General features: G+C 38.1%; 1 protein-coding gene across 1 annotated transcript in view; it reads right to left on the minus strand.

The window, feature by feature from the left end:
- Window positions 1–22,145, minus strand: part of PKD2L2 (polycystin 2 like 2, transient receptor potential cation channel) — a 51,022-nt gene that overhangs the window by 6,254 nt on the left and 22,623 nt on the right. The window contains exons 7-12 of the mRNA XM_088838647.1: window positions 17,993–18,163; window positions 16,809–16,990; window positions 10,625–10,745; window positions 9,501–9,602; window positions 8,096–8,160; window positions 7,419–7,473 (exon numbers count right to left, since the gene is read on the minus strand). Coding sequence (XP_088694773.1) covers window positions 7,419–7,473; window positions 8,096–8,160; window positions 9,501–9,602; window positions 10,625–10,745; window positions 16,809–16,990; window positions 17,993–18,163 — 696 coding nt within the window. The remainder of the gene's footprint in view (window positions 1–7,418; window positions 7,474–8,095; window positions 8,161–9,500; window positions 9,603–10,624; window positions 10,746–16,808; window positions 16,991–17,992; window positions 18,164–22,145) is intronic.

The raw sequence follows: 22,145 nt of genomic DNA on the forward strand, positions 1-22,145 counted from the left end.
CATCAATTTTCTGGAAGAGTTTGAGTAGAACAGGTGTTAGCTCTTTAAATTTTTGGTAGAATTCAGCTGTGAAGCCGACTGGACCTGGGCTTTTGTTTGCTGGAAGATTTCTGATTACAGCGTCTAGTTCCGTGCTTGTGATGGGTCTGTTCAGATTTTCTATTTCTTCCTGGTTCAGTTTTAGAAAGTTGTACTTTTCTAGGAATTTGTCCATTTCTTCCGAGTTGTTCATTTTTTTGCCATATAATTGCTGATAGTATTCTCTAATAATCCTTTGTATTTCTGTGTTGTCAGTTGTGATCTCTCCATTTTCATTTCTAATTTTATTGATTTGGTTCTTCTCCTTTTGTTTCTTGATGAGTCTGGCTAGTGGTTTGTCAATTTTATTTACCCTCTCAAAGAACGAGCTTTTGGCTTTGTTGATTTTTGCTATGGTCTCTTTTGTTTCTTTTGCATTTATCTCTGCCCTAATTTTTATGATTTCTTTCCTTCTACTAACCCTGGGGTTCTTCATTTCTTCCTCTTCTAGTTTCTTTTGATGTAGGGTTAGGTTATTTAGTTGACTTTTTTCTTGTTTCTTGAGGTGTGCATGTATTGCTATGAACTTCCCCCTTAACACTGCTTTTACAGTGTCCCAGAGGTTTTGGGTTGCTGTGTTTTCATTTTCATTCATTTCTATGCATATTTTGATTTCTTCTATGATTTGTTCATTATTCAGCAGCGTGTTGCTCAGCCTCCACATGTTGGCAGTTTTAATGGTTTTTCTCCCGTAATTGAGATCTAATCTTACTGCATTGTGGTCAGAAAAGATGCTTGGAATGATTTCAATTTTTTTGAATTTACCAATGCTAGATTTATGGCCCAGGATGTGATCTATCCTGGAAAAGGTTCCGTGTGCGCTTGAGAAAAAGGTGAAATTCATTGTTTTGGGGTGAAATGTCCTATAGAGATCTATTAGGTCTAACTGGTCTATTGTATCATTTAAAGTTTGTGTTTCCTTGTTAATTTTCTGTTTAGTTGATCTATCCATAGATGTAAGTGGGGTATTAAAATCTCCCACTATTATTGCTTTGTTGTTAATTTCCCCTTTCATACTTGTTAGTAATTGTCTTACATATTGCGGTGCTCCTATGTTGGGTGCATAAATATTTATAATTGTTATATCTTCTTCTTGGATTGATCCTTTGATCATTATGTAGTTTCCTTCATTGTCTCTTCTCACAGCCTTTGTTTTAAAGTCTATTTTATCTGATATGAGTATTGCTACCCCTGCTTTATTTTCGTCTCTATTTGCATGGAATATCTTTTTTCAGCCCTTCACTTTCAGTGTGTATGTGTCCCTCGTTTTGAGGTGGGTCTCTTGTAGACAACATATATGGGGTTCTTGTTTTTGTATCCATTCAGCCAGCCTTTGTCTTTTGGTTGGGGCATTCAACCCATTTACGTTTAAGGTAATTATTGATAAGTATGATCCCATTGCCATTTTCTTTATTGCTTTGGGTTCGAATTTATACACCCTTTCTGTGTTTCCTGTCTAGAAAAGATCCTTTAGCATTTGTTGAAGAGCTGGTTTGGTAATGCTGAATTCTCTCAGCTTTTGCTTGTCTGTAAAGCTTTAGATTTCTCCTTCATATTTGAATGAGATCCTTGCTGGGTACAGTAATCTGGGCTGTAGGTTATTTTCTTTCATCACTTTAAGTATGCCCTGCCATTCCCTCCTGGCCTGAAGAGTTTCTATTGAAAGATCAGCTGTTATCCTTATGGGAATCCCCTTGTGTGTTATTTGCTGCTTTTCCCTTGCTGCTTTTAATATTTGTTCTTTGTGTTTGATCTTTGTTAATTTGATTAATATGTGTCTTGGAGTATTTCGCCTTGGGTTTATTCTGTTGGCGACTCTCTGGGTTTCTTGGACTTGGGTGATTATTTCTTTCCCCAGTTTAGGGAAGGTTTCAACTATTATCTCCTCAAGTATTCTCTCATGGTCTTTCTTTTTGTCTTCTTCTGGGACTCCTATGATTCAAATGTTGGAGCATTTAACATTGTCCCAGAGGTCTCTAATATTGTCCTCATTTCTTTTAATTATTTTTTCCTCTCTGTTTCATTTATTTCTACAATTCTATCTTCTAGCTCGCTTATCCTGTCTTCTGCCTCTGTTATTCTACTGTTTGTTCCCTCCAGAGTGTTTCTGATCTCATCTATTGCATTATTCATTGTATATTGACTCTTTTTTATTTCCTCTAAGTTCTTTTTAAACCTTTCTTCCATCTTCTCAATCCTTTTCTCCAGGTTATTTATCTGTAACTCCATTTTGCTTTCAAGATTTTGAATCATTTTCACCATCAAAATTCAAAATTCTTTATCAGGTAGATTCCCTATCTCTTCCTCTTTTGTTTGTGTTGGTGGGCATTTATCTTGTTCCTTTACTTGCTGGGTATTTCTCTGCCTCTTCATCTTGCTTATATTGCTTTGCTTGGGGTAGCCTTTCCCTCTTCTGGCCGTTTGTGGAGTTCTCTTTATTATGTAGTTTCTTCGCTGTGTGTGGGGTTGGATGGGTGACTTGTCAAGGTTCCCTGGTTAGGGAAGCTTGTGTCGGTGTTCTGGTGGGTGGAGCTGTATTTCTTCTCTCTGGAGTGCAATGTAGTGTCCAGTAATGAGTTATGAGATGTCAGTGGCTTTGGAGTGACTTTTGGCAGCCTGTATATTGAAACTCAGGGCTATTTTCCTGTGTTGCTGGAGAATTTGCGTGGTATGTCTTGCTCTGGAACTTGTTGACCCTTGGGTGGTGCTTGGTTTTAGTGTAGGTATGGAGGCGTTTGATGAGCTCCTACCGATTAATGTTCCCTGGAGTCAGGAGTTCTCTGGTGTTCTCAGGATTCATGCTTAAGCCTCTTGCCTCTGGTTTTTGGTCTTATTCTTCGAGTAGTCTCCAGACTTCTCTGTCTGTCATTTCCAAGGTGGTTCCCTCTGTTTTAGCTTCTGTTTGCTGGTCTCTTCAGTGTCTAATTTCCACCCTGATACTAGGGGGCGGGTGGACACTTTTTAAGGCTCAGTTGTTCAGTCCTGTTCTGGGAAGGGAGGAACGCTGCAGACAAATATCTCTGGTGTCTGTGGGGAGTGCTCGCAGCGTCTCCGCCACACTGAGACGCTCACAGCGTGTGTGTTGTCCCAGTCCGTTCTGCACAGGCTTTAGGTTGCTCTGCCAGGAACTGTCAGAGGCCGGCGCTGGGTTGTATGCACTTCCCAGGTCTGAGCGTCTCAAGTTCAGTTTCTTGGGTACTCCACTAAGGCTCAGACTTGGCTGGGTCTGTGTTTTGTGCCTTCCCTTGTCGGAGCAGCTTAGGTGACCAGGTGTTTGGCGAGTGCGTTTGCTGCTACTTATCGCCTCCCCAGTCCCTGCCACTCGGTTTTCTGGGTGTCCAAGCGGTGCACTTTCTCAGGTGGATATCACAGAGCCCAAGAAGTCTTGATTAGCAACAAGCCTACCTGCAGTTTGTATCGGATGCCTTTCTGGGGCCGCGGTTGCCCCCTCTGGCTCTGGCTGCCCTCCCTTGCCTGTCTCGGGCGGGGGGGGGGGGGGATGGGGGATGGGCCGACCGCAGCTGGCTCGCTCTGCTCAGCCCTTTGTTCTGTGAGCAGGGCTGGCGGAGTCTTAGGTTAGAGCTTTCCGCCTTTTTGTGGGGAAGCTATCCCAGTCTGCTTTGCTATCCCCAGGTAGTTCTGTCAGATTGTTCTCGCGGCATTCAAGCCCAGTCCTCTCTCTAAGCAGTTCAGCCAGCTCCTCCCTGCCCAGCTCTCGCTTGCTAATGGCCTGTGCAGGCATCTGTGCTGCTTCTCCGCTGGGAATTACCATTTGGCGGGTAATCTGTGGGCTTTAATTATTTCTTTCTTTTTCCTCCCAGTTATGTGGCCCTCTGAGGTTCCAAGGCTCGCCACAGACTCGTCAGTGAGAGTGTTTCCTGGTGTTTGGAAACTTCTCTCTTTTTAAAGCCTCCCTTCCTGGGACGGAGCTCCGTCCTTACCTCTTTTGTCTCTCTTTTTATCTTTTATGTTTTTTCCTACCTCCTTTCGAAGACAATGGGCTGCTTTTCTGGGTGCCTGATGTCCTCTGCCAGCATTCAGAAGTTGTTTTGTGGACTTTACTCCGCGTTCAAATGTTCTTTTGATGAATTTGTGGGGGAGAGAGTGGTCTCGCCATCCTATTCCTCCGCCATCTTGTTCCTTCTCCGTTACTTTAGAAGTAGTTCTTTGATGACTTTATTTCTTGTATAGAATGGATTTAAAAGTTTCTTTTGGGCTCACTTTTGATAAATATTATTTTCAATTTATTGAGGTTTTCTCTGTGGCCCAAAATATGTATTTTCATGAGTGGATTTTTGAAAAAAACCAGGTGTAACTTCTGAAAGTACACAGGTTAATACATTACTGTACGATCACTTTATTCATTACATATATTTTTAAATCCTTTCATTTTTTTTCCTTGATCTGTTCTCTGCTTTTAGTGCATTCTTAAGTGTTTTTCATTTTCTTAAGTCTAGTAGTCTTTATGGAAGTTGATGCCGTATTATTTGGTGTGTAGATAATCATGACTATTAAAGTTGATCTTAGCCTTATAAAGTGCCCTTTGTCTCATTTAGAACTTTTGGTTTAGAATTCTACCTTGACTTATTTTAAGTTGTATTTGCTCATAATTTTGCTTACCTTTTTACCTTGGCTCATGCTTTTCTAAGTCACTTTTTTAGGTATATATTTTAGGCTGTAACATAGAATTAGGTGTTGCTCTGTGATTCAATCTGAAAACATTTTCTTGTAAAGTAAATTAAGCTTATTTGTCTTTACTGATATATCAGATATATCTGGTCACAGTTATATTGTTTTAAGGTATATTTAAAGTCTTACCATGTGATATATCTTCAGTTTTGGTACTGCTTCCTTTTAGGAATACATGTATTTTTGTTTTTGTGGTCGTGTATCTTTTCATACTTCCTAGGTCTTCCCTTTCTTGTTTTAGTTCCCTCCACAAGAACCAAAGAAGTTCAACAAAAATTGGGTTGCAATTTCTTCCTCTTCATTTCTTTCCTCTGTACTTCCTAGGTATATTTAATCATATTACCATATTTTGTTGTATCTAAGAGATGGAGTCTGTTGGAAAACCCGTTACACCATTCTATGTGCTATTTAGGAAAAATATTGCTGCCAGCTAAAATATGGCATGTTATCAATTATAAGGTATAGCTTAATTTCAGAGATATTAAAATATGGAAAAATGTGTTTTAAAATTAATAAAACAATATCTTATTTACTACTATACTCTTAAATATGTAAAGTTTCTTCTTTTTCGTTATTAACTCTAAATGATAATTCTTCAGTGTTTTAGCTCTTACATATGAAATAAGTAGTCAGCTTTTTCTATGTTGTATCTTCTCGCTTCTTTTTCTAAAATATCTCAATCATCTCTTGTTTGACTGAAGATGATCCTCATGTAGAATCCTCAGGAATACAGTGGTATTCCCCAAGTTTTTACATTTCAAAACTGTTTGAGCCTTTCTACTTGAAGCACAGCTTTGCTGGATATAAAAAACCTTGGCTTACATTTTCTTTCGTTGCATATATTATAGGTGTTTTGTTGATTTATGGTGCTGAATGATATGCTAATCTAATTTTCTTAGATTTCTAAGTAAATCTAAGTTTTACTTGGATAAGTCTCATGTTCATTTTAGGTAATTTTTCCCAGGTACACAGTAGATGTCTTTTAAAAGTTTATATTGTCTTTTATTTCAGAAATGGCTTATTGAATTATAGTTTTGTTTTTTAAAAGAAAAACTTATAGAAAAGTTGTAAGAACAACACACATACTTTTTATCCTTTTAAGTATTTAACGTTGCCAACCTGAATGCCTTATTGTCTCTGAATACTTCAGTGTGTATTTTCCTCATAGAAGGACATTCTCCTTTATGCACACAGTATAATCATCAGAATCAGAAAATTAATAGTGATGGATTATTACCATCTAAATCCTCAGTTCCCCATTCAAATTCACCAGTTGTTCCAATGATGCCCTTTATAGTAAAAGGATCCAGTCCATGATTATGCACTGTATTTACCCATTTTTAAATCTCAGTCTGGTGTAGATCCTCAGCTTTACCTTGACTTTCATGACCTTGACACTTATGAAGAATATAGGCCAGTATTTTGTAGAAATGTCCCTCAGTTTCTTTTGTGTAGTGTTTTGTCATGTTATGCATCTCTGATGAAAATTTTACAGAAGAGACTATGTGTTCTCTTAGTGTTCTATCAGGTGATGTGTGATTTTAGTTCTGGTACTGTTAATGGTACTGATTCTAGACTTCTCTACCCTAATGTTATTCCTTTTCTTTTGGTAGTAAGTATTTTGTGGAGAGGTATGGAAATGTACTCTTCTTCCTCAGACTTTTATTCACATAAATATTTAGATCAGTGTGGACTCATGGAATCCTCTTTTATTCCATGGGTTTAAATTAAAATTCATTACAGTGCTTAAATAGTCCCAGACTTGGCCAGTGGGAGCCCCCTTCACATTGACTTTTTGTGTCCTTCTATGAAATCGCCATCATTCTATGTGGAGTATATAGTATAAAGCACCTATACTTTCCAGTCCTGGAATTAGCTGTATTTCCAAAGAGCACTGGTTCCTTTTAGAGGAGAATGGTATTTGGAAACCCAAGGTCTGGACACTTGTGTCATTGCTACTAGGATGTCACTCTAGCTTTCTCAGTGTACAGAACTAGAAGATACATTCACACACAGACACACACTCCTGCGATTCTAATCCAACACAACGTTCATTTTAACCTTCGACCCTTCTATTTATGCAATTCCATTGTCTGATAATGAGAACCCGCACTCTAGCAGTATACATACTTGTTTGCTTATTCTAATCTCTCAATCTTGCTGTTCTCTTTCTCAGTATATTGGAGAGTGGGAAGCATCCAGAAGTAGAGCAGTATTCTATTTTTTCACTTGGGTGGTAGTGGTATGTGAAGATTTGCTTAATATTTAGTAAACATATATGTTTAGTCATTTGTTGAATATATATGTTACAACTTAGAAATACAGGAAAAATCATTAAAGTGATTCATCACATTAATGATTATAAGAGAATGATTACATAATCATCTCAATAGAATATACTCACTAAACTGTGTACTAATCCCACAGTGAAGGGTACAGCTATGGGATGAGGGTATCTGGCAAAGAGCCAGCGATAAGAGAGAAGGAATATCTGGAATCCAAACAATTTGTCCTAAATAAAAAAGGATCTAGATCCTGGGAAAGATCTGGAGGTAGCAACTACTGCTCTGAAGAAAGCAAATCATTCAATTCTTAATAAAAACTTTTTCTAATAAAGCTATCACTTATTTATGAGAAAATTAAAGTCTTACTTTTTCATCAAAACCTTCTCTTCTGGCTTTTTCAACCAAATCTTTGTTTTCTGTACTGAGAATATGAAATAAAAAACAGAGGCATATGATAGTAAAAAGGAAAATGACAGTATAAAATACTACCAGATCTATATTAAGGATGAATTACATTTCTGTTCTTTCTGATAACATTAATTATTTAGACAATGTTGTCATTAATAAGTTCTCTAGAGTATCATATCTCTAGCTGTAAAAACATGTTTATATTATGTCCCACTTCCAGAGATCTGTATTTGGGAAGTATTTTGACACCAAAATGATGCAATAAATGTAAGTATATTCTTAAATATTTTGTGTAAAAATTTCTTTACTTCAGTAGCTAAAAACATGTATTAATGTGCATGTACTAAAATAATTTCTTACCTTTTTAAGAGAAACATTACTTTCCTATTAAAGCTGTTAAATCCTGTTACTATCTGTTGAAGCTTTCTCTGAGTGGCATGGCATGCTTTATATTAATTTTAAATTAGTTTCATGACACTCAGAAATTATGAGGTGCTACTGGGTGTCTTGACAACTTATTTAGAATCAGCACATCGAATGGTTGTTGTTTTATAATCAAAACCTTACTCTCATTGTAAGTTTCTAATATAGAGCTTTAAAATGCTAAGTTAAAAATGGAAGAAAAGTCATCTTACCGTTTCTTGTCTTCATCTGTTTCAGGTTTTTTTAGTTTGAGTTTTTGGAGAGCATTGTTGTAACTCTGGGCATAATTTAAAATAGTTTAAAAGTTCATAAGAAATATATTCTGTATTTTTAATTTTTGACTAAGGTAAAGGAAAGAGGGAATGCTTACTTTTAGGGGCTTGCTGCCCTAAGAAATGGAGAGGCAAATACTATGGTTATCTTTCTTTCACCTTGTCAGTACTTAAAGTTTCTGCCTCTGGTGAAAAAGTTGGCATTACGCTTGAATTTGGGGGAAAATCTTTTAAAAATACTATTGTTTATTGCATTGATGATATTAATACTTTAGTGCACATAACCAATGTCATAATCAAGAGATAAAAGATAAAAGCCCACAGTTAAGCTCACTGAAATGAAGTGAAGTGAGGTGAAAGTCACTCAGTCGTGTTTGACTCTTTGCTACCCCATGGACTATAGTCCATGGAATTCTCTAGACCAGAATACTGGAGTGGGTAGCCTTTCCCTTCTCCAGGGGATCTTCCCAACCCAGGGATCGAACCCAGGTCTCCCGCATTGCGGGCGGATTCTTTACCAGCTGAGCCACATGAGAATCTCCTTGGGGAACTTATTAATAGATTACTTTCACAGATAAGTTCTTGGACAGAGTTCTTAAGTCCCCCTTAACCCCACAGCTAATAGGACTTTTTCTATGTGAAATGCTATGGTTAGAGCTGAGGATGTGCAGAGGTAGACGGAATGGTATACACTTGACTCTGCTACAATTCATAATACATGTTGAGAGGACAAGGAAGATTCCTCTCTGACAGGGAGAATAGAATGTCAGTGAGAGAGCAGAGGGAATATTCCTGCAGAGTCAAGAAGTGACATGAGCAGAGGCCCAGAGGACACAATGAGAGCAACCATGTGCTCAAAATATTAGCTGGCACATGCAGTGCTGTAAATGGAAGCGTAGAAGGTAAAAACTGTATACTTAAGTGATAATGAATAAAGATACATTGAAACTTTGAGACTAGGGAAGGCCCTTGAATGTTTGAATAAAGAATTCAGACTTAATTTTGACAAGCCCAGGGAAACTTTGAAGAATTTTGAGCAGAGAAGTGACATGATCCAAACTGGGCTGGCAAGGAAAGAGGCTAGAACAGATAAGATATTACCATACAGAAAATAGTGCTTTGCGTTTAGTGCTCAATAGCTTTTTGATATACTGAACTCTGAAATACTTTTTGGTCACATTTTTAAAGCCAGAGGACATTTCTCCTGGTAGTGAAACAGTACAAATATGAGTAACACTAGACCAAAGCAAAAACCTAAAACCCCTCCCTGCACTACCACTTGGGGTATAAACCAAACAAGACTGGCCTCATAATTCTGATTAGGAGAAGAATTTGACATACGTACCTTTTTAATCATTTTACCAAGTTGAAAATCTGGCCTTCTGCCTATTGAATAGTCAGCTTTCACTTCAGAATAGGTATCATTAATTATTGCCAAGAACATGTTCTGGGGAGAAATAGTCAAATGAAGTATTTCAGTAAAAATTTAGTTTAAAAGTTAATGGCTTTGACAAGTGCTGGGATTTGTAAAATTAAATTTAAATTTTAAAAGTAACCTATGTGCTCAGTAAGAGATGGCTATGCAGACTATATATAAAAAAATGAAAAAAAATGTAGTGGAATGGGAAATATTTGTGTGTGGATATGGGCAAGTATGTTTATGATAAATGGGAAAAGCAGAATGTAAAATAGTGCATATAAACTGGTTAATATATAGAAATTTATTAATGTTAGATATCAGAAGAAAACTTAGAATAATATGTTCATAGGGTGTTTTTTTTTTTTCTTTAAAATTCTGTAGAGTTGTTTAAATGCTTAATTTTACTAGGGCTCTTAAAACTACCAGTGTCCAGATTAACACAAACAGAATTGTGGAGAGAGTATTCTTAATCTCAAGCCCACCTCTCCACATTTCACCATGGCCCAGATCTGTTGCTTTGAGGACTCCTTCCCACCATCAGGGTATAACTGGTGTTTTCATGGAGGACAGTAGCAGTGCTTTGAGTAGAAAAGCAAGTTCCTTGAATAGGAAGGCCAGATAGGTTTGTCCTGAGCACATGTGAGAGACTCATAAATTCTGGGGACTCATAAAAATGACAAAGGTGTGAGCTTTCAGCCATAAGGGCCAAAAGCTGTTGTGATGGGCAGAATAGGAATGACCTGATTCATACTTCCTGGTGTGAAATATCCCAGGCTGGAGAGACCTGGGACGTTCAAGTTATATATGTAAAAGATTTAGCAACTCTTTGCACACAGTAAACACGCAAATGGTAACTATTATGGTCACATCCTCCGTTGGACAACTTAAAATCACAGACTTGCTGGATTACTAGAAATCTACACCATTCTTAATAAATGTAAGTGTTCTGACAGCTAAGCAGTGATACTGTAATTTCTTCTAAATTAGTAATTATATTTTTTATTTTGAAAAATAAAAGCAAAAAAGGGAGTATATTCGATCTTTCTTACCAGCAGGACAAAGAACACGAAAAAGATGAAAGTGATGAAGTAAATGGGTCCCAAGATACGATTGGCTTGCTGAATGCCAGCAAAATTAAAATCTCCAAGAACAATACGAAATTGCGTGAATCTTTTATGGGGATAAAGAAAAGCATTAGAAAATATTGTATCTCTTCATACATACATGACAACTAACGGTTACTAATGTTTCTAGGAAAAATACATAACTGCATATGGTATGTGCTTTCTGGCTTTAGTTTTGTTAGCATAAAACCGGATGTAGAAAATTCCCCTGAAGGAAGACTTAATAGCTGAACAGATAGTTTAGGAAATGATGGGCTTCAGTTTATTTAACCAGTGTGAACCCAGTGTTCACTTCCAAGATTTGAACCTTGAGATTCCTGCTTACCATCTTGTCTTGACAGTTATCTCCTTAGCCATTCCTGGGTCCTTATAAAACTTAGGACACTTTGACCTTTCCAAAAAGTGACTTTCAACTTAGACGTGGACTCGAGAACCCTACAACTTCTTTTATCAATGACATGCTTAGTTTCTGCTTCTCCTCTACTGAAGTAATAAGGATGCCAACAATTTATCACTTGTCAAGTCTCAAGCAAGTGCTGGTAATGATCCTCAAACATGAGCCTGAGTTTTGTTTTATTTTCTCCAATAAATATAAAAACTTGGCTTTGATGTGAAATAGCATTGAAAATATTATAAAGCTTCATTTTATTAATTTTACAGATGGAAATATTAAGAAACTAAGGCTTCGAATGAACATAGTAGTAGTAGAGGTAGAATTAGGATTTTATAAACTGAAGTCTTTTTTTCTCATCATTAATTTGCAGTGGTATTGCCAGACATACCAGAGATACGTTAAAAATTATAAAAATGTAATATATTTATTAATACATATATATTTTAAGGGGAAACTTGGAAAGGAGTTTTTACTAGTGTGTAGACACTTTACTATCATTTTTCCAGTAGTCATGTACAGATGTGAGAGTTGGACCATAAAGAAGGCCAAAGGATTGATGCTTTCCAATTGTGGTAATGGAGACGACTCTAGACAGTCCCTTGGACTGCAGGGAGATAAAACCAGTCAGTCCTAAAGGAAATCAACCCTGAATATTCGTTGGAAGGACTGAAGCTGAAACTCCAATACTTTGGCCACCTAATGCGAAGAGCCAACTCATTAGAAAAGACCCTGATGCTGGGACAGATTGAAGGCAGGAGAAGGGACGACAGAGGATGAGATAATTGGATGGCATCACTGACTCAGTGAACATGAGTTTGAGCAAACTCAGTGAAAGCCAGGGAAGCCTGGAGTGTGATAGTCCATGGGGTTCCAAAGAGTTGGACACAACTTAGTGACTGAACAACAGACACTTTGCATGATTAGTCAGTCAAAGGACTGAAAAAGAATGTTTCTTGTTTTTTAAGCCAATCACATAAAGGGAACCATAGCACTGTGTACAATAAAGGAAGAAAAGTATTCAAAGAAATCAGCTATTTGGAGTCCTAGGACTCAAGAATTTTTTGGAATTTCATCCTTGGAACCTGAGACCTGACTAAATCATATGTAAAGTGTTTATCTAGTTTCTAATACTGGATTGAAATGCTTTTTACATAAGACAGAGAAATGCTGAATTAGGAGACCAAAGTTTCTCAGCAAATCAAACTTTTTTCTCTCTGGCATAGGAGAATATGAGGTTCTGTTTAAGTGTTTTTAATATTATTTTTTTTAATGCTTAGGTTGTATTTAAGAAATGATAAGTATTTGATACTTTTTCAAATATGTCACTTTTTACACTATCCTGTTTTTACACTATCCTGTTCTCTAAAGATATTTTCTGACTTGTGTTTTATTTCTCTAAATATATTATTATTACTATATTTGAAGTCTTTGAGTCTGTTTCTGTTGTCCGTTGTATTTTACTTACTTTTTTTCCTCCTTTTAATACGAGGTTATCTTTGACCATGAGCAGAAAATTATACTTGAAGGACTTGGAATGAAGATACCGTTCTCCAGAGAGATTTATATATGTGTCTGCAGGTGTATATAGACATTCTAGCTTGGGGCTATCTTAAACCAAGTTCAAGATAATGAGGTTCCCTGGATACTTAGGTGATTAAACCCCAACTTAAAGTCACTGAGGGATTTATTTTTAACTTGAGGCTGTAGCACTTCAGATCCCTGATTTATGTGTGGCGAGGTTATCAGACACTGCACTTCTCTCCCTACCCCACTTTCCAACACACACACAAAGGCTCTGGGTTTCTCTTCGTCGCCTCCTTGAGAAGTAACTAGGAACACAATTTCTTAACTGTTTCCTCTGGATCAGCAAAAATGCCTTCACGGTGGAGATTTTGGGGAAGACGGAGTAAGGAGCACTAGGACTCTGTCTCACCACTGTGACAACAGTCTCACTGGCACAATCTGATGTAACATTTGAAATGAACTGTAGAGTCTGTTGAAGGCTTGCAACATCTAGGAAAGGACTGGACAATTTGGGTGAATCTAAACTTTTAGTTTGACAGCAGCTACCCACCTCCTGGGCTTCCCAGGTGACTCAGTGGTAGAGAATCCATCTCCCAATGCAGGAGACTCTGATTTGATCCCTAAGTTGGGAAGATAACCCTGGGGGAGAAATTGGCAACCCACTCCAATATTCTTGCCAGGAAAATTCCATGGACAGAGGAGCCTGGTAGTACATGGGGTCGTAAAGAGTTGGACATGACTGAGTGACGGAGTGAGCATGAGTGCGTGTGCACACGCACTTCCAATCCCTCAGCCCATGGCAGGTGGCCCTGCATGTATTCCTGTGCATGGCTTGTGCATGGCTTGTGAGAGCCAGGGTGGGCAAGAAGGATTGGGTTGTGCAGACATCAGGGGTCTGTGTTCTGACTGCTGCTGCTGATGACAGAGGCAGGTATCTCATTACATTGGTTGCAAGTCCCTCCCTCTCTGGCTGAAGCAATGTCCTTGGGATTGAGAGGCCCAATGCCCTTTCCTTCTTCTTTTTTTTCTTTCTTCCCTTTGGGAACCAGACATTAAAGACTAGGACACTAAAACAAACAAACAAAATAGCCCCTGCATATGTGGAGGAAATTAGAAAATCACCATGCATGCCCAGGGAATGGCACAGGCTCAGAAAAGACTTGAGAAGACCTTTAAGTTTACACCTCAGGCTGATCCGCAGCATGGAGACAGCTAACAATGAAAAACAACAGAAAACATAGCAGGCCCTGGGGAAGGGAAATTAGTTGATTTCCAAAATTATCACATTGTTAAACTTAAATGTCTAGTTTTCAACAAAAAAATGACAAGGCATACAAAGAAACGGGAGTATGGCCTATTCAAAGGGAAAAAGTGAATCAACAGAAACTACCCTTGAGTAAGACCACATGTACTAGACCTAACCATTTTAAAGATGCTCAAAGAACTAAAAGAAATTGGAGAAAGTCAAGAAAACTAAGTATGAACAAAATGGAAATACCAGAAAAAGAAAACCTCAAACCAAAAAGAAATTCCAGAGTTGCAAAGTACAATAACAAATGAAAATTCATTAGAGGGATTCAAAGGTAGATTTGCAGGCAGAAAAAAAAAAAATTAGTGAATTTGAAGATAGGGCCATTGAAATGACTGACTCTGAGAAACAGAGAAGAGTTTACAGAAAAAGTGAACAGAGCCTTAAGGGTCTTATGAGACATGATCAAGTGGACCAACATATGCATAAGCATATGAAAAGATGCTCATTATTGCTAATCACTAGAGAAATGCAAATCCAAAACACAATGAGATACCATACCTCACACCCATTAGGGTGGCTATCATCAAAACAAAATAATTTTTGATAAGGCTGTGGAGAAATTGAAACATCTATGCACTGTTAGAAGAAATGTAAAATGCAGTGTCCACTGTGGACAACAGTATAGCAGTTCCTCAGAAAATTCAAAATAGAACTACCATATGATCTAACAATTCTACTTCTGGGTATATACCCAAAAGAACTCAAAGTAGGATCTCAAAGCGATTTATATACCATGTTCTCACAGTAGCATTATTCAGAAGAATGAAAACATGGAAGCAGCTCAAGTTCATTGACAGTTTATTGGATAAGCAAAATGTGGTGTGTGTGTAATACACACACACAGTGGAATATTATTCAGCCTCAAAAAGGAAGGAAATCCTGACATTCTACAACATTGTTGATGATATTATGCTAAGTGGAATAAATTAAATAATGTATGATTTTATGAGAATTACCTAAAATAATCAAAATCAGAGACAAAAAGTACAATGATGGTTGCAGGGGCTGGAGTAGGGGGAGAAGTGGAGAATTCCTGTTTAATGAATATGAGAGTTTCAGTTTTGTAAGGTAGATTTCTGGAGGTGAATGATGGTGGTGATTGAACAATACAAATGTACTTCACTCTGAGAAATGGCTTTAAAAGTGGTTAAGATGGTAAATTTTATAACAGCTTAAAATCTTTATCTGCTTTAAAAAAGCCTTCAGAGAGAAATAGCTTTGGATGCTGGAGCTACTTCTAGGTTCTTGCTTTCTGATTTTGGACACTCATAAATTGTGAAGAGATTGATTTGAATAGCCTTACACATCATTGCCAAAAGCAGAATTTCCCTCATTAATCCATTCCAAACTTTTCTGTCTGCTTAATTTGTGTCTTATACTTTCTTTCCTCCCATTATCCAAGGTAAGACACATTTCCAAGGTTCTGTAGATTATTACACTCATATTTAATGTCCAATATTAATTAGTTTTATTACTTATGATCCTAGGAAGGGACCAAGAAGTTGTTGAAACTGTAAACATTGACTCAGGGTAAACTAACTAGACTTCTCATTTGTAGTTGGAAGGGACCTCTGGGAGTGATTTAGTTTAGCCGATTCATTTACAGATAAAGTAATTAAGATCTAGAAAAATTAAATAGCTAGTGGCAGAGGTAGAAAGTAGAATTCTATCCTCTTGTTTAGTAAAGGATTATTTCAGGAAAAAATGTTATTAAATTTCAAACAGTGGTAATTCAATTATTTACATGTGGATAATGAAATTTTTCTGACTAAGTTCAGTCGCTCAGTCATGTCTGACTCTTTGTGTGATCCCATGGACTGCACTAAAATTTACCCCCAATTGAGTAAAAGGACCATGGACAAATTTGAGGAATTCTGAAGAAAGTAGTACAGTTTTTCTTGAGCCATGTTACCATGGACTACAAATTTCCAAGAGTGATGCAAAATTTCCTAAACTTTCTTAAATATGAAACTATTTCCCCTAGACAATCTTAGTCTTGATTGTACAGAACACATTTTTGAGACCTGATATTTTAGACCAGCAGACCCCAAAGTATTTGCAACCAGGGACCGGTTTCGTGGAAGACAATTCCATGGACTTCAGAAGCAGGGATGGCTTCAAGATGATTTAAGCACATTACATTTATTGTGCACTTTGTTTCTATTATCAATTACATCAGCTCCACCTCAGATCATCAGGCTTTAGGTCCAGGAGGTTGGGGACCCCTGTTTTAGACAATCATATATATATATATATGAAGGAAATGGCAACCCACTCCAGTACCCTTGCCTGGAAAATCCCATGGACGGAGAAGCCTGGTAGGCTACAGTCCATGGGGTCGCAAAGATACACCTTGTTTTACCTACTCAAAAATAGAAGTCAATTTATTAAAATTACTTCTAAAGAAGAGCCTGAATACTTTTCTAGGCATTCTACCTAATTTAGTTATCTGCTAATTGCTTTATGTGTATAAAGCTATTTTTAAAATTCAGGTTTGCCAGATCAGCAAAGGATGATCAAGTCAATATCAATGAAAGGATTCTAAAGATGCCCTCGAAAGAAAACACTTTCTTTTGCTCAGAGAATAGATACTTTGGAGACATGGAGCCAATATTTTTAAACTTAGATAAAATTTTCACTTCTAGAAAAGTAAAAATTATTTTTCTAACTTGACCTAGTAACATGTGAAGAGTGGATAACAGCATCAATTTGGATCTTTCAATGCCTAACTGCACTTTGAGTATAACAGATATTTAGCCATCAGTGAAAATATCAAACCATTTTAAAATTTATTAAAGCTTATGTCACTACTTATAGGCATTTTCATGATTTTTTGTTATAAACTGGAAAATATAATTACATTTATACTAAGAGCTTACATGGCATTTTGAAAAGTGGAAAAGTCGTCAACCTGTGATCCAAAAACAAGAAATCCTAACTGAGCGTAAGCAAAGAATATTATAAAAAACATGATAGCAAATCCTATTATGTCTTTGATACATCGTGACAAGGTTGATGACAGCTGAGACATTGTTTTGTTAAAGCTTATGAATTTGAATATCTGAAAAAGAACAAAATTAATTGAAATAGAATACTAAAGATTATACTTACTTAGAGTAAGTTAATTTCAGAAGAAATCTGCTTCAATTTAAAAGAGATGCTTAGTGATTATCAAGGATGTTTGAGGATTTGCCAGCAATCATCACAAAGCCAAACTACTTTAAAAATTAGTGTATAGTTAAGAGTATCTTTTTTTTTTTCATAACTTTGTAGTTTGAGTTCTTATTATCTAATGAAACTCCAGTACTTTGGCCACCTCATGCGAAGAGTTGACTCACTGGAAAAGACTCTGATGCTGGGAAGGGTTGGGGGTGGGAGGAGAAGGGGATGACAGAGAATGAGATGGCTGGATGGCATCAGGGACTCAATGGACATGAGTTTGAGTGAACTCTGGGAGTTGGTGATGGACAGGGAGGCCTGGCGTGCTGTGATTCATGGGGTCACAAAGAGTCGGTCACGACTGAGCGACTGAACTGAACTGAATGTAATAAAGTGAAGTCGCTCAGTCATGTCCAACTCTGCAACCCCATGGACTGTAGCTGCCAGGCTCCTCTATCCATGGGATTTTCCAGGCAAGAATACTGGAGTGGGTTACCATTTCCTTCTCCAGAGGATCTTCCCAACCCAGGGACCGAACCTGGGTCTCCCACACTGCAGGCAGACTCTTTACCATCTGAGCTACCAGGGAAGGCCCTTATCTGATGTAATAAAACATATCTAATCTGTTATGCTGAAGCTGAAACTCCAATACTTTGACCCCATCCTGTGAAGAGTTGATTAATTGGAAAAGACCCTGATGCTGGGAGGGACTGGGGACAGGAGGAGAAGGGGATGACGACAGAGGATGAGATGGCTGGATGGCATCACCGACTTGATGGACTTGAGTTTGGGTAAACTCCAGGAGTTGGTGATGGACAGGGAGGCCTGGTGTGCAGCGATTCATTGGGTTGCAAACGACTGAGCGACTGAACTGAATCTGTTATATCTGATAAAATACAAATACCTTTATCCATGCAAAGAAGATGGTTATGGCAATTATGTTGTTGTAATAAATGTGCCAGTATGCAAGAAAATAGAAGTCTGAATATTTTTCAGTATTTCTTAACAGTTGTCCAAGCATGCGATAAATTTGCATATTAGAATATGAGCTGAAGAAAACAGTCGAAAAACATAACTGAATGGGAAAATAAGAAGAGTTAGATATCATTTCTACCTCTAAATCTGTAGCCTATAAACAAATACATGAAAAACTTCATCCAAAGTTCAACCAAAAGGAAGGGATAAGACATAGGCTTTTATATAAATTAAAGTAAGCCTCAATTTTAGAAGTTTAAGGTAGCAAATTATCATAAAAGTAACAAAATATTGGATATATATTGGCAAATCTATATGCCTTTTTGTTTCTTTGAGGCATAAAACACAAATATATAAAATGACTGTATAATTCTGATTCAGTTCAGTTCAGTTCAGTTCAGTCGCTCAGTCGTGTCCGACTCTCCGCGACCCCATGAATCACAGCACGCCAGGCCTCCCTGTCTATCACCAACTCCTGGAGTACACTCAAACTCATGTCCACAGAGTCGGTGATGCCATCCAGCCATCTCATTCTCGGTCGTCCCCTTCTCCTCCCGCTCCCAACCTTTCCCAGCATCAGAGTCTTTTCCAGTGAATCAACTCGCCGCATGAGGTGGCCAAAGTATTGCAGTTTCAGCTTTAGCATCAGTCCCTCCAATGAACACCCAGGATTGATCTCCTTTAGAATGGACTGGTTGGATCTCCTTGCAGTATAAGGGACTCTCAAGAGTCTTCTCCAGCACCACAGTTCAAAAGCATCGATTCTTCGGCGATCAGCTTTCTTCACAGTCCAACTCTCATATATGACCACGGGAAAAACCATAGCCTTGACTAGACGGACCTTGGTTGGCAAAGTAATGTCTCTGCTTTTTAATATACTGTCAAGGTTGGTCATAACTTTCCTTCCAAGGAGCAAGCGTCTTTTAATTTCATGGCTGCAATCAGCATCTGCAGTGATTTTGGAGCCCAAAAAAATAAAGTCTGACACTGTTTCCACTGTTTTTCCATCTATTTCCCATGAAGTGATGGGACCAGATGCCATGATCTTTGTTTTCTGAATGTTGAGCTTCAAGCCAACCTTTTCACTCTCCTCTTTCACTTTCATCAAGAGGCTTTTGAGTTCCTCTTCACTTTCTGCCATAAGGGTAGTGTCATCTGCATATCTGAGATTATTGATATTTCTCCCAGCAATCTTGATTCCAGCTTGTGCTTCTTCCAGCCCAGCGTTCCTCATGATGTACTCTGCATATAAGTTAAATAAGCAGGGTGACAATATACAACCTTGACGTACACCTTTTCCTATTTGGAACCAGTCTGTTAGCTTATAGGAATTTTTGCTCCATGTAACTACATGATATCTAAGAGTTTAATATTTTTCACTCTTAAGAAAAATTTTTTTACATTTCAAAAAAAAACTTCTTTTAGGACTCTTTAACAACTCTTTTTAAAAAAATTAATTAATTTTTTATTGAAGGATAATTGCTTTACAGACTTTTGTTGTTTTCTGTCAAACCTTAAAAAGAATCAGCCATAGGGTATATCAGTTCAGTTCAGTCCCTCAGTCCGACTCTTTGCAACCACATGGACTGCAGTACGCCAGGCCTCCCTGCCCATCACCAACTCCTGGAGTTTACTCAGACTCATGTACATTGAGTCAGTGATGCCATCCAACCATCTCATCTTCTGTCGTCCCCTTTCCTCCCGCCTTCAATCTTTCCCAGCATCAGGGTCTTTTCCAATGAGTCAGTTTTTTGCATCAGGTGGCCAAAGTATCAGAGCTTCAGCTTTAGCATCAGTCCTTCCAATGAATATTCAGGACTGATTTTCTTTAGGATGGACTGGTTGGATCTCCTTGCAGTCCAAGGGACTCTCATGAGTCATCTCCAACACCACAATTCAAAAGCATCAATTCTTCGGTGCTCAGCTTTCTTTACAGTCCAACTCTGACATCCATACATGACTACTGAAAAAACTATAGCTCTGACTAGATGGACTTTTGTTGGCAAGGTAATGTCTGCTTTTTAATATGCTGTCTAGGTTGGTCATAGCATGGCTGCAGTCACCATCTGCAGTGATTTTGGAACCCCCCCAAAAATAAAGTCTCTCACTGTTTCCATTGCTTCCCCATTTATTTGCCATGAAGTGATGGGACCAGATGCTATGATCTTAGTTTCTGAATGTTGAGTTTTAAGCCAACTTTTTCAGTCTCCTCTTTCATCAAGAGGCTCTTTAGTCCTTTGCTTTCTGCAATTAGTGTGATGTCATCTGCATATCTGAGATTATTGATATTTTTCCTGGCCATCTTGATTCCAGTTTGTGCTTCCTCCAGCCCAGTGTTTCTCCTGATGTACTCTGCATATAAGTTAAATAAACATGGTGACAGTATACAACCTTGACATACTCCTTTCCCGATTTGGAACCAGTCTGTTGTTCCATGTCCACTTTTAACTGTTGCTTCCTGACCTGCATACAAATTTCTCAGGAGGCAGGTCAGGTGGTCTGGTATTCCCATCTCTTGAAGAATTTCCCACAGTTTGTTGTGATCCACACAGTCAAAGGCTTTGGCATAGTCAATAAAGCAGATGTAAATGTTTTTCTGGAACTCTTGCTTTTTTGATGATCCAGCAGATGTTGGCCATTTGATCTCTGGTTCCTCTGCCTTTTTAAAATCCAGGTTGAACATGGAAGTTCACGGTTCATGTACTGTTGAGGCCTGGCTTGGAGGATTTTGAGCATTACTTTGCTAGCGTGTGGGATGGGTGCAATTGTGCAGTAGTTTGAGCATTCTTTGGCATTGCCTTTCTTTGGGATTGGAATGAAGACTGACCTTTTCCAGTCCTGTGGCCACTGCTGAGTTTTCCAAATTTGCTGGCATATTGAGTGCAGCACTTTCACAGCATCATCTTTTAGGATTCGAAATAGCTCAACTGGAGTTCCATCACCTCCACTACCTTTGTTCTTAGTGATGCTTCCTAAGGCTCACTTGACTTTGCATTCCAGGATGTCTGGCTCTAGGTGAGTGACCACACCATTGTGATTATCTGAGTCATGAAGATCATTTTTGTTTAGTTCTTCTGTGTATTCTTGCCACCTCTTCTTAATATCTTCTGCTTCTGTTACGTCCGTACCATTTCTGTCCTTTATTGTGCCCATCTTTGTGTGAAATGTTCCCTTCGAATCTCTAATTTTCTTGAAGAGATCTCTAGTCTTTCCCATTCTATTGCTTTCCTCTATTTCTTTGCATTGATCACTGAGGAAGGCTTATCTCTCCTTGCTATTCTTTGGAACTTTGCATTCAAATGGGTATAGATTTCCTTTTCTCCTTCGCCTTTCATGTCTCTTCTTTTCACAGCTATATGTAAGACCTCCTCAGACAACCATTTTGCCTTTTTGCATTTCTTTTTCTTGGGGATGCTCTTGATCCCTGTCTCCTGTATAAGGTCGAACTTCCATCCATAGTACTTCAGGCACTCTGTCAGACCTAATCCCTTGAATCTGTTTCTCACTTGTGTTGTGTAATCATAAAGGATTTGATTTAGGTCATATCTGAATGGTCTAGTGGATTTCCCTACTTTCTTGAATTTAAATCTGAATTTGGCAATAAGGAGTTCATGATCTGAGCCAGTCAGCTCCTGGTCTTGTTTTTGCTGACTGTATTGAGCTTCTCCATCTTTGGCTGCAAAGAATATAATCAACCTGATTTTGATGTTGACCATCTGGTGATATCCATGTGCAGAGTCTTCCCTTGTGTTGTTGGAAGAGGGTGTTTGCTATGACCAGTGCATTCTCTTGGCAAAGCTCGATTAGCCTTTGCCCTGTTTCATTCTGTATTCCCAAGGCCAAATTTGCCTGTTACTCCAGGTGTTTCTTGACTTCCTACTTTTGCATTCCAGTTCCCTATAATGAAAAGGACATCTTTTTTGGGTGTTAGTTCTAGAAGGTCTTGTAGGTCTTCATGGAACCGTTCAACTTCAGCTTCTTAAGCACTACTGGTTGGGGCATAGACTTGGATTACCGTGGTATTGAATGGTTTGCCTTGGAAACAAACAGAGATCATGCTGTCGGTTTTGAGATTGCATCCA

This window comes from Moschus berezovskii, chromosome 8 (assembly GCF_049115385.1).
Source record: "Moschus berezovskii isolate FMDL1 chromosome 8, NW_MosBer_1.0, whole genome shotgun sequence".
Classification (NCBI taxonomy): domain Eukaryota; kingdom Metazoa; phylum Chordata; class Mammalia; order Artiodactyla; family Moschidae; genus Moschus; species Moschus berezovskii.